Source organism: Conger conger, chromosome 7, assembly GCF_963514075.1.
Source record: "Conger conger chromosome 7, fConCon1.1, whole genome shotgun sequence".
NCBI lineage: Eukaryota > Metazoa > Chordata > Actinopteri > Anguilliformes > Congridae > Conger > Conger conger.
Window position 1 is genome coordinate 55,728,102 of NC_083766.1, and position 12,705 is coordinate 55,740,806.

General features: G+C 43.6%; 1 protein-coding gene across 1 annotated transcript; it reads right to left on the reverse strand.

Annotated features, from left to right (window-relative positions):
- Positions 1-8,033: 8,033 nt before the first annotated feature.
- On the reverse strand, positions 8,034-11,542 carry LOC133133364 (diacylglycerol O-acyltransferase 2-like). Its single transcript, XM_061249463.1, has 5 exons — positions 11,530-11,542; positions 10,483-10,657; positions 9,477-9,622; positions 9,222-9,272; positions 8,034-8,185 (listed from the first exon to the last, which is right to left on the reverse strand). The coding sequence occupies exons 1-5, from the start codon at positions 11,540-11,542 to the stop codon at positions 8,034-8,036; spliced, it is 537 nt and encodes a 178-aa protein (XP_061105447.1).
- Between the last annotated feature and the right edge of the window lie 1,163 nt (positions 11,543-12,705).

Below are 12,705 nucleotides of genomic sequence, written 5' to 3' on the forward strand. Positions count from 1 at the left end.
AGTCAGATAGTTCAGACTCGTCCTCAGCGATGATTGTTCTGGAGTCAGATAGTTCAGACTTGTCCTTGTCCACGATAGTTTCAGAGTCAGTTGGTTCAGACTCCTCCACAGGTTGTTCAGAGTCAGTTGGTTCAGTTTGAACTTCCTCCATTATCGTTTTGGAGTCAGATAGCTCAGACTTGTCCTCAGCGACGATTGTTTTGGAGTCAGATAGTTCAGACTTGTCCTTGTCCACGATAGTTTCAGAGTCAGTTGGTTCAGACTCCTCCACAGGTTGTTCAGAGTCAGTTGGTTCAGTTTGAACTTCCTCCATCATCGTTTTGGAGTCAGATAGCTCAGACTTGTCCTCAGCGACGATCGTTTTGGAGTCAGATAGTTCAGACTTGTCCTTGTCCACGATAGTTTCAGAGTCAGTTGGTTCAGACTCCTCCACAGGTTGTTCAGAGTCAGTTGGTTCAGTTTGAACTTCCTCCATCATCGTTTTGGAGTCAGATAGCTCAGACTTGTCCTCAGCGATGATTGTTCTGGAGTCAGATAGTTCAGACTTGTCCTTGTCCACGATAGTTTCAGAGTCAGTTGGTTCAGACTCCTCCACAGGTTGTTCAGAGTCAGTTGGTTCAGTCTGAACCTCCTCCATCATCGTTTCGGAGTTAGATAGTTCAGACTTGTCCTCGGTGATGATCGTTTTGGAGTCAGATACTTCAGACTTGTCCTTGGCGATGATCGATTTGGAGTCAGATAGTTCAGACTTGTCCTTTTCCATGATAGATTCAGAGTCAGTTGGTTCAGACTCCTCCACAGGTTGTTCACAGTCACTTGGTTCAGTCTGAACCTCCTCCATCATCGTTTTGGAGTCAGATAGCTCAGACTCGTCCTCTGCGATGATTGTTTCAGAGTCAGATAGCTCAGACTCGTCCTCTGCGATGATTGTTTCGGAGTCAGATAGCTCACACTCGTCCTCTGCGATGATTGTTTCGGAGTCAGATAGCTCAGACTCGTCCTCTGCGATGATTGTTTCGGAGTCAGATAGCTCAGACTCGTCCTCTGCGATGATTGTTTCGGAGTCAGATAGCTCAGACTCGTCCTCTGCGATGATTGTTTCGGAGTCAGATAGCTCAGACTCGTCCTCTGCGATGATTGTTTCGGAGTCAGATAGGTCAGACTCGTCCTCTGCGATGATTATTTCGGAGTCAGATAGCTCAGACTCGTCCTCTGCGATGATCGTTCTGGATTCAGATAGCTCAGACTTGTCCTCTGCAACAATCGTTTCGGAGTCAGATAGTTCAGACTTGTCCTTGTCCATGATAGTTTCAGAGTCAGTTGGTTCAGACTCTTCCACAGGTTGTTCAGAGTCAGTTGGTTCAGTCTGAACCTCCTCCATCATCGTTTCGGAGTTAGATAGCACAGACTCTTCCTCATCGACGATCGTTTCGTAGTCAGATGGTTCAGACTCATCCTCATCGACGATCGTTTCGTAGTCAGATGGTTCAGATTCATCCTCATCAACGATCGTTTCGTAGTCAGATGGTTCAGACTCTTCCTCATCGACGATCGTTTCGTAGTCAGATGGTTCAGACTCTTCCTCATCAACGATCGTTTCGTAGTCAGATGGTTCAGACTCTTCCTCATCAACGATCGTTTCGTAGTCAGATAGATCAGACTCATCCTCATCGACGATTGTTTCGTAGTCAGATAGATCAGACTCTTCCTCATCAACGATCGTTTCATAGTCAGATGGTTCAGACTCTTCCTCATCGACGATCGTTTCGTAGTCAGATAGTTCAGATTCATCCTCATCAACGATCGTTTCGTAGTCAGATAGTTCAGACTCATCCTCATCGACGATCGTTTCGTAGTCAGATAGATCAGACTCCTCCTCATCGACGATCGTTTCGTAGTCAGACAGATCAGACTCATCCTCATCGACGATCGTTTCGTAGTCAGATAGTTCAGACTCTTCCTCATCGACGATCGTTTCGTAGTCGGATAGGTCAGATTCGTCCTCATCGACGATCGTTTCGTAGTCAGATAGATCAGACTCTTGCTCATCAACGATCGTTTCGTAGTCAGATAGTTCAGATTCATCCTCATCAACGATCGTTTCGTAGTCAGATGGTTCAGACTCTTCCTCATCGACGATCGTTTCGTAGTCAGATGGTTCAGACTCTTCCTCATCAACGATCGTTTCGTAGTCAGATAGATCAGACTCATCCTCATCGACGATTGTTTCGTAGTCAGATAGATCAGACTCTTCCTCATCAACGATCGTTTCATAGTCAGATGGTTCAGACTCTTCCTCATCGACGATCGTTTCGTAGTCAGATAGTTCAGACTCATCCTCATCAACGATCGTTTCGTAGTCAGATAGTTCAGACTCATCCTCATCGACGATCGTTTCGTATTCAGATAGTTCAGATTCATCCTTGTCCACAAGTGTTTTGGAGTCAACTGGTTGAGACTGTGCCTCCTCCACAGTTAGTTTGGAGACAGTGCCCTCCACAGCTGGTTTGGAGATGGTTTCCACCATAGTTGGCGTAGTTGGTGGGTCAATCAAGGGCTGAGGGTCACAGGAGATAAGTGTAAATGCAAACATATTCAGCTTTCCCCCAAATCAAGACCAATATTTCATATTTCGTGGGTGTAGCATTTGGACCATATGAACCACTACCAGTTAAAATCTTTAAAATATGCAAGTGTTGAAATGACTTTGTTTGTATCATGTAGGCTAATATTGGTGCACAGAGGATGAAGATTCTGTCATCCCTCCAGCAAGCTGTGGAAAAAAACTAACTCTCTGTGTAGGAGAGGAATATTTTGGTCTTGCGCATATATGTAGATAAGTCTACTTTGAGCAAAGATGGAAAGATATTTTGGTCTCACCGGGCAAATATCGCAGGGCTGGTTGGTGTTGGCGATGGCATACTCGGAAGAGACAGGGATAGTGTTCCTGCTCTCCTCCATCTTGGAATGCTCCGCCTTCATAATTTCCAGCTGGCTCTCCATCTCGGCATCCTTATGGACCAGGCTGATGGTTTCCGGCCCCTGTTCACCCCTCCTGGGGACCCAGTTATTCTGAAAGAGATAAGACATTATCTGGCATTTAGGCAATTTTTGTACCTTTATTTCAAAGATAAGACAAGATACACTGTATTGAACCATGTACAGTGTCCTCTGCATTTGTTAGATCCTAGCTACTTAGAAGCCTGGGAACCAACTCCAGTTCTGAAGCCAATGCTTTAGTCAAGGGCAATCAATGGCAGGAGTAAACATTTAAAAATCAAGTGTCCCAGACTTATCCATTAGAATAGGCAACCTCTAAAGCATATACCATAGCATGGACGTAGCATACTCACTTCCTTAAGGCTTTGACACAGCAAAGCATAGGTGCTGGCAAATTTGAGCTCACAAATGGCTTTCTCAAAGATCATACTACCAAGTACACCCTCAAGCTGAGCCTCTGTATTAATTGAGAGCTCAGTGACTTGGTTCATGAGCCGCTCAAACTTTTCGATGGCCAACTTGTTGAGAATGCTGAGCATTGGGCTGAACAGCTCCTCGGTCACGGTCTCTTCCGGGGCCTGTTTCCCTCCAGTCTTCTTCACCACTGGCTTCCATGCAGCCTCTGCCTTGTGAAGGTTGACGTCTTCACGGGAGAAATATTTCATGAGTCAAAAACAAAAAAATAATACACTGAAAAATTTAATAAACGCACCTACATTATACCTAAAACACACGTAAATCTAAAGTTAAAACTGGTTTGTACAGCACCCGGTCTCCTTCTTCGAACTTCATCCGGGATTTGCAGCGGTGTGGTGTCCAGATGTTGGAGCTTCAGGAGCTCATCCTGGGTATACGAGATTCGGCCAGATAAACAGCTGGTGAACTTGCTGCGGCAGACCTTGCGCCAATCTTGGGCGGCCATTTCAGAAAGCTGGAATGGGGTACAGAAGAAAAGGAGGTTAAACCCAAAAACTGCTTATTACTCATGTTCAAGCTTATTTTCTATCTGTGAATTAGTAGCTCAATTCTTTAATGCTTTGTCTCAAAACCAGGGAAGGGGAGGACATTTTTACGAAATTTCTCTAAAAAGCAAGATATAGGCTAAAGTTTAAAAGTTTATCAGAATGATGGTACATTGTGATTTTGATTTAGGCGTGCTCTGGACTGATCAGGAGGGCTTAATTGATCAAATTTGCTCTGTATATCATTTGCGAAACATAAATAAGCATTATTTCCACACATGCATTATTCCATCTTTTCTAAATGTGTTATTTCCATAGCTAGCATTCATGATAGTTTGCTATGCAGCTATCATGCCAGCCCTGGGATATATTTCCTATCAATGTTATTCCTTTCTGGTTTTACAAAAATAATTTCGCTAAAGTCTATTGGCCTAGTTACACTGAAAAAAATGCTTATATTGATTAAAGCAACATTTATAAATGTAGCTTTTAAAATTTAAATGTTTAGGTTAATTCAAATAAAGATGAAAAACTAAACAATATATAAGTGGCAATTGATCATTAATGTGTGCATTGCTATAAAATGTAGCCTGCATAAAATCATAGTAACTACCAATAACCTGCATTTCGACCACTCAAACACTATATTGATATTATATATTATTGACATAATATAAAAAACGTGGAAAACGTACCTTTTATCTTCAAAAACGATGCACTCGAACTAAAAGTCTTCCTTGAATTTTAAATACACGTATTAATCGCAAACAAATACTTGTATTGACCACGTTCTTTCATGAACTGATATATATAGTCCACATCAATATTAGATTATTGCGTCATAGAGGGAGCACACGAAAATCGCTCTGTACTGCTACGTCATGCGATTGACAGCGTTCTGTTGTCATGGTTGTCATGGCAATCTGTGTCATGGCAATCGGCGAAGCGTCAACTGCCTGCTATAATGTATTGGTTCGCATATTCACATCGTGGTTTACACAATCATACATTTTATCGTCGGTCGGGTAGCCTGGATAGAGACACAGCTGTCAGATAGCATGTATGCTCAAACCGTTCTCTTGCCCTGCAAAAAATATTGACTAATTGTATTCACATCAGTAGTAGTAGCTACAATCCTAGTAGCAGATAGCTTGTAGCATTTACTTTCCCTTCAGTTTTGACAAACCCACATTTTATGTTGTGAATCAAAAAGTCATAGTCTTATGGAAAAAAACAAAGCGCAACTTCATAAAGCGATTGTCATTTTGCAGCATGTAAGTATGATAATTAAGTCCAAATAATGTGTGTTACGGCCTTTAGTTCGGTAACCGACCAGAGTTAGTGAACACCTATGCTATGGATCGTTCTTAATCACGTGACAATTTCCTTGACAATGTCACTCACGAACGGTAAAACATATTTTCTGCACACAGCATTGTGCAGAAAAACACATTTTTCGGTAACACCATGCCATTTTGCAACTCGGTAATCAAGTCGAGGTTTTATTTATGGATATGATACTTCAGTAGCGATCTAGCTAGCAAATTAGCTACATTGACAAGTGGAAGTTTCCATCGTTAATTATTCGTCTTCGTAATGACTTTTCGTCCAGAAGAGTTACGATATAACCAGTTAGCTATGATATATAAGTAATCATGGTGCCACAACATTTATTAGCTAATTTTGTTGTAAAGTACACTGCAGCACACTGGTTAGTTAAATCACTGAGTTATATGATAGAACGCATGAAAAGGAAGGTGATCCGAACAAACTCATATACATTTTTCTGTAAGATCTGCAAGATCCTGCCTACTTAAAGTGCAAGTCCACCGTGATCTTCTTTCTGTTGACAGCCTTCATTTTTCTTATCCGTAGTGGGTAATAATCTTTGGCAAACGAAAAAACGAGGTGTTTCCCTCCCGACCACCTCGATTTGAACAACTATAAACTGCGCAGAAATAATCATAATAATGAATCTGTGTTATCGCTGTATTTTTATCCTATAAACGGAGTCGTACTCCACGGGTCAAGGTCACATGGTTTCTGACGCGCATTAAGAACGATCCATATCTGGAATGGGTATTGTTTTTATTAACACACACGCGTGACAGCCTGGGGAAACTGTTTTTGTTTTTGAGTTATTTATACGTTCTATGAACTCTCATGAACAATAATCTTGTATTTATTTATCATATTTTATTAAAGCATCCTGTTAAGGCTAATGGCTAACATCTCCAATCATTTCCATTGTGCTTAAACAAGACGATAATATGCATCTTTGAGCTGAACAGAATGGTCTTAAGTATAATAACAAATTAATAATAATAATAATAATAATAATAATAATAATAATAATAAAATAATAATAATAATAATAATCTGTATTTAGACAGCACCTTTCATACATAAAATGTAGCTAAATGCTTTACATTGAACAGTAAAATCAAAGAAATGTCCAAAAAAAGAATACAGTAATAAAATAATTTACAGTGGTCGTGGGAATACGTCCACACAACAAACAAACAAGAAATAACACGACACAATAATGTTGCCGAAAAGGTGATGATCTAGATGCTTTTTCATTTATTTATTTATTTTCTATTTTGATCACAATTTTGGAATCCCTGATTCGGCCATTGAAGCCGAGTGTATTTATGGGGAACTACGGTGTCTGTGATTGTGGGTCACTCTTCCCACAAGGCAAGGGACCAGTGCAATGACATTGGAGATGCCATCCTCTATCTATTTACCAGCTCTAGAATTATAATTCTGTAATTTCACAGATGCTCAGCAAAGGCGACTTGCAGAAAACGGATTCAGCAAAAAAAATAACTAACTAATCACACTGACACTGCATACAGTGTTTAGAATACATTCATAAAGAAATCAGATGTTCTGGTGTTCTGGGTTCAAGGGCCTGTGGTGAATTGGCTGTCGGTCCAGAGTGTACTCCTGCCTCTTGCCCAGTGCATGCTGGGATATGCTGCAGCACACCTCCCCCAACACCCCTAAAATGGGTGCACATATTGGCTGGGTTGCAGAAAAGGGAGGGGGCCAGGGATGGAGGAACAAATAATTAAAAAACCAAGTAAGAGTGACATGGAATCCTTTTCAGCAGTGTTGATCTGTATTTTCATCATACACATTACATTTCATGATATACTATCCACATGCATGAGTTTTTTCAAATGTTTACACACATTTTCTGAAACCATACCTGAAGTTCTCAACAAAAAATAAAAAATAATAATGCCATGCTGGAAAAACTGCACACATATGGCTAAATGCAACTTTTCTGTCAAAACCATATTACTTCTTCTTAAAATATTTGTTTTGTGTCAAAATTCTACACACATGCATCCTATGAATAAACCTTATTGAGAACCAGTTGAACACTGATTTTCTCAATAAAAAACACTTTACTCATCAGTAGGCTTATGCCTTTTGCAATTTCAGTGTTGCACATACAAACGATGGACAGTAGCTGATTGTAGGACTGTATATTATAAAATATAAAACAGACACACCAATAAAATGACAAAATATTTTTTTATTTTTCAGAACTAATGTGAACATTTTAACACATTCTGTTGGTATTCAAGGTGTTCTCTAAACACAAGAGTAATACAAATGCTGTACACAGTAGACTAAATTATAACTATCAAAACATTTTGGCTGCTTCCTGTCTTTCGTTCTGTCTGGCCACAGAACCACATCCACATTACAGGTGATGTTTTTCCTGGCCAAGCAGTGGAAGGTATCTCCTGGCATGACGTATCCAACCCTGGAATGCTTCTATAGGAATATCACCACATGACTCCTCCATTGCCTGTAGAACGGGCATCTGTGTGTGTGTGTGTGTGTGTGTGTGTGTGTGTGTGTGTGTGACTTCCGGTCATCCCTCAAGTGTAAATCCCTCTGGATGAAAGCGTCTGGCTAAATAACAAATTATTCATTTTATATATTTATTATGCTCTTTTTCAATTAGAGGGAAGCTTCCTTGCTGGCCGGAATGCTGCGAGATCTCAGCCAGGCAGTACAGTTCTCTGTCGGAGGTCCAAAAGCCCCCCCTCACTGGACCTCTAGGACGCTATCCTGCTGGGCGAAGCGGACCTTGTACTCGTCGAAGAGTTTGACCAAAGAGCTGATGTACATGGCATGGTACTGGTCCACCACTTCCTGGCTGGGTTCCTCGATCTTAGGCACGGTGATGGGCTCTCCAACTGAAACACAGACATTCAAAAAGCTGTTAGAAATCGGGCAAGTTACCAGCACTAGCTGGTTGACCAGCTCAATTTTCGAGCTGGTCAAGCTGGGTTTTACAGCAGGGTAGGCTGGCCAATCCCCCTTGGAGCAACATGGGGTCAAGGGCATAGCTCAAGGGCCCAACTGATCTTATTGTGTACACACTAAAGATCGAACCATCGTCCTTCTAGGTCCCAGCCAAGCACCTAAGCGACTAGGCTATAGGTTGCCCCATTTTTAAATAAATAAATAATTAACAAAATACAATAACAAAAAGCATAATTGATGGTTATTCACAGAGTTTGATGTCTCAATGTGTGTAACAGATGTTAAATATTAATGTGAACTTGACCTTGGTCACTGCAAATATTGAACATGAACTGTGTTGACTGTGGAAGCCTGCTGTGATTCAGCTCGTTTCTCTTGTTTAATACTTCATTTTGTGGTCACTCACCGACAGTGGTGATGGGTTTACAGTAAGGCACCAGGCCCCAGGTGAAGGTCACTCACCGACAGTGGTAATGGGTTTACAGTAAGGCACCAGGCCCCAGGTGAAGGTCACTCACCGACAGTGGTGATGGGTTTACAGTAAGGCACCAGGCCCCAGGTGAAGGTCACTCACCGATAGTGGTGATGGGTTTACAGTAAGGCACCAGGCCCCAGGTGAAGGTCACTCACCGACAGTGGTGATGGGTTTACAGTAAGGCTCCAGGCCCCAGGTGAAGGTCACTCACCGACAGTGGTGATGGGTTTACAGTAAGGCTCCAGGCCCCAGGTGAAGATCACTCACAGAAAGTGGTGATGGGTTTACAGTCAGGCACCAGGCCCCAGGTGAAGGTCACTCATAGACAATGGTGATGGGTTTACAGTAAGACACCAGGCCCCAGGTAGAGGCCACTCACCGACAGTGGTGATGGGTTTACAGTAAGGCTCCAGGCCCCAGGTGAAGGTCACTCACCGACAGTGGTGATGGGTTTACAGTAAGGCTCCAGGCCCCAGGTGAAGGTCACTCACCGACAGTGGTGATGGGTTTACAGTAAGGCACCAGGCCCCAGGTGAAGGTCACTCACCGACAGTGGTGATGGGTTTACAGTAAGGCTCCAGGCCCCAGGTGAAGATCACTCACAGAAAGTGGTGATGGGTTTACAGTAAGGCACCAGGCCCCAGGTGAAGGTCACTCATAGACAATGGTGATGGGTTTACAGTAAGACACCAGGCCCCAGGTAGAGGCCACTCACCGACAGTGGTGATGGGTTTACAGTAAGGCACCAGGCGCCAGGTGGAACAAGCAGATTGCGAACCCCAGCAACTTCTGCAGTCTCCTCTGAGCCAGCAGCCACCACGTGCCCTCCCCGAAGATGAGCTGCTTGTAGACCTCGTTCTCCCCAAACGAATACACAGGCACCAGGTCAGCCCTGTCGGAATACAGCGCCAAAATTAAACACTTCACTCTAAAACCTACTATCCTCAGGGGTACTGCAGCCTCTGTTTTCACACTGACTGCTAGGAACCAGACCTGGGTCCAACACGGAATTGTTTCGGATTCAAATAACGTTTCCACGCTTTACTGAGCTTGTCTGGTGTATTGAAACCTATGAAATACTGTCAAAAAGTGAAAACCCTGCCTTCTGGTACTCCTAGTTGCCTCAACTGCACCAGGCAAGATCAACTGAGCACAGAAAAGTACTTGAATGTGAATCAGTTATGCATTTGACCCAGTTCTGCTAGGAACAATGGCCACACTATCTAAAGCAGGCTCTGCTACACACATTGCAGCTGCCGCACCAGTTTTCCCAAACCCCCACCTTTTGGCAAACGGTCTGGTCGAGACAAACTAGGCAAATACAGAGGACAAATAATTAGTTTGGGAAGTACTAACTCCTAATCTTCTTTGACCATGGAACATCGTGTACTTCCTGCCACGCCAGTTTTGATTCAATGGCAAAGGAGCCAAAGTATTGAGCATCTGCAGTCACCAACGCTTCACCTCAAAGACCTGAGCACTGGCAGCGGCTTGCTGGGTCATCCCCTGTAACCTGAGGCTTAATAGTGCTGAGTCATCGCTCTTTATCCCTGTGGCATGAGTCATGGTTCTGGCACACACACACTCACACACACACACACACACACACACACTCAATTGGTGTAGAGAATGCATACACACACATCATAGAACGTGCAAACTCACACATATTCAGGCACACATACACACAGCTGAGAAGGGTTAGCCAGTGAAGAGAGTGTCTGTTTGTATGTTTTTTCGCTGCAGTCTTACCCCTGTTGCAGGGCCAATTTCACAAATACCTTGCGGTTCTTCAGGGTGACAGAATTCATGCTGGGAGCGCAGTTCAGGGACTCTGCTGCTCCCCCAACAACAATGACCACGGCATTGCCCGTTCCGTTCCGGGACAGGATGTATTCGATGGAGTTTCGGTTCACCAGACAGATGCCTGAGTTAGCGTAGCCGTAGAGTTAGATGAATTGATGATGAATGATGAATTCCGCTAGCATAGCACTCAGCAGTATACCGGAAATGCCATTCAGCAGGACTTCTGCTTTACGTCCCTATGCACTATGCCCTATGCAGCAGCACATGTAGAGAGGATGTCTGCTTAGCTGCACTAAAGCCCAAAGGTCAGAGTTCTCTGATAGAGCTTTTTGTTGAGGATTTGTTTGTGATAGATGTTGCATCATTTTTCTCTGCAGCTAAGCAGCCCCAGAAATAGGTATGTTTATCTCTGTCACATGTACTGACTCACTGACAGATTGGTTTGCTGGCCACCTGACTGACTGGCTTATTGAATAGCTCTCCAATTAATAACATCGGTTTTACTACAAAAATATCAAAACAGAACTCCTTGCCTTCTGAAATGTTGGTGAAGTCACCCCAATATTTTCATTCATTCATTATCCTAACCTGCTTATCCTGAACAGGGTCGCAGGGGGGCTGGAGCCTATCCCAGGATACATTGGGCGAAAGGCAGGAATACACCCTGGACAGGTTGCCAGTCCATCGCAGGGCACACACACCATTCACTCACACATACCATTCACTCACACACTCATACCTATGGGCAATTTAAACTCTCCAATCAGCCTAACCTGCATGTCTTTGGACTGTGGGAGGAAACCCACGCAAACACGGGGAGAACATGCAAACTCCACACAGAGAAGCCCTGGCCGACGGGGATTCGAGCCCAGGACCTCCTTGCTGTGAGGCGGCAGTGCTAAGGAAATTTGATCCTTGAAGAACAAAAATGTTCCTCCACTATCTTCTTATTTCTGAGAGTGCAAACCCTCTGACAGTTGACCTGAAATGTACCTCCACGAGTCATTTGGCCTGGCAAAGCCAGAAATGTGAGGAGTATCGATCAGGAGGTCATGGATTATCAGTTAAAAGAAAGCCCATTGAGGGGGCGACAGGTTTGTTTTGGAATGGTTTGTGGTGAGCTTTCACATGAGAATGCTGGATCTGTGGTGCGGTGTATTGTTAGGTTAGCTATATTGTATCAAGACTAGGATACTTCCTACTGTTACTTTGGAATTCTCTGGTCTCTTGAAGCTTCTTGCACGGAGCACCCAGATTCCCCAGATGAATCTGTTTTATTGAGTGCTTCTTCAACATCATTGCTGCGACTAAAACTTCACCCACGGAAAAAGGGATGAGGAGGAAGTGACAGAAATATTTCCTCAACACCACATAAAGGTCTTGGTGCCGGACAGGGTGGTTTGAGTATATCAGAAACTGCTGATCTCCTAGTCTCTAGAGTCGGCAGAGAGTAGTGCGAAAAACATCCAGTGAGCAGCAGTTGCACTAGAACACCTCTGAACACACAAGGTGTCAAACCTCTAAGTGGATAGGCTACAGCAGCATATTTGTGCTGGAGCATTTTGTGGTATTACTTACGCGGTGCGCCTGCCCCTGGTCTTCCCGGTCTCTCCGCAGTGGGGAAGCCCATCCCGGTGGAGAGGAAGGAGAGGCCGTCGGACGAGGAGCTGAACGAGCTTCACGAGCGCTACATGAGTGAGCTCAGCGGGCTGTTCGAGGAGCACAAGGGCCACTACGGCGTCCCTGAGGACAAGCACCTCACTTCGTCTGAGAGCCCGCCCACCCTCTTCCTCCTCTGCCTCCGCCACCACCGAGGCCCATGAGGGACCAGCGTCACGGTGTTCCAGACCAGTGGCACATCCCCTCCTCCCACCCAAACACCGCTAAGCTCTCTGGAGCTTTCTCACAACTGAAACTGAAAGGCTTATTCAGGCATCACAGAGATTAGTTAGCAAATACATTATTGAATGATGATGATGATGATGATGATGATGATGATGATGATGAGGAAGTTATTGATTCTTTCATGTGACGTTTATGTGTCCATTTCCTGGACACTAAATATTCCAATAAAAAAATAATTGCTGCCACCTAAAATACCCCGACAACTTCCTCGCTAATAGTATAGTATAAATAGTACATACAATTTCATATGTAAATATGAAAAAT

Coding starts and splice junctions, on each gene's coding strand:
- LOC133133364 (XM_061249463.1), bottom strand. Junction 9,623..10,482: donor AAATTGGCCCTGCAACAGGG/GTAAGACTGCAG, acceptor GTATTCCGACAG/GGCTGACCTGGTGCCTGTGT. Junction 9,273..9,476: donor CTTGTTCCACCTGGCGCCTG/GTGCCTTACTGT, acceptor ACTGTCGGTGAG/TGACCTTCACCTGGGGCCTG.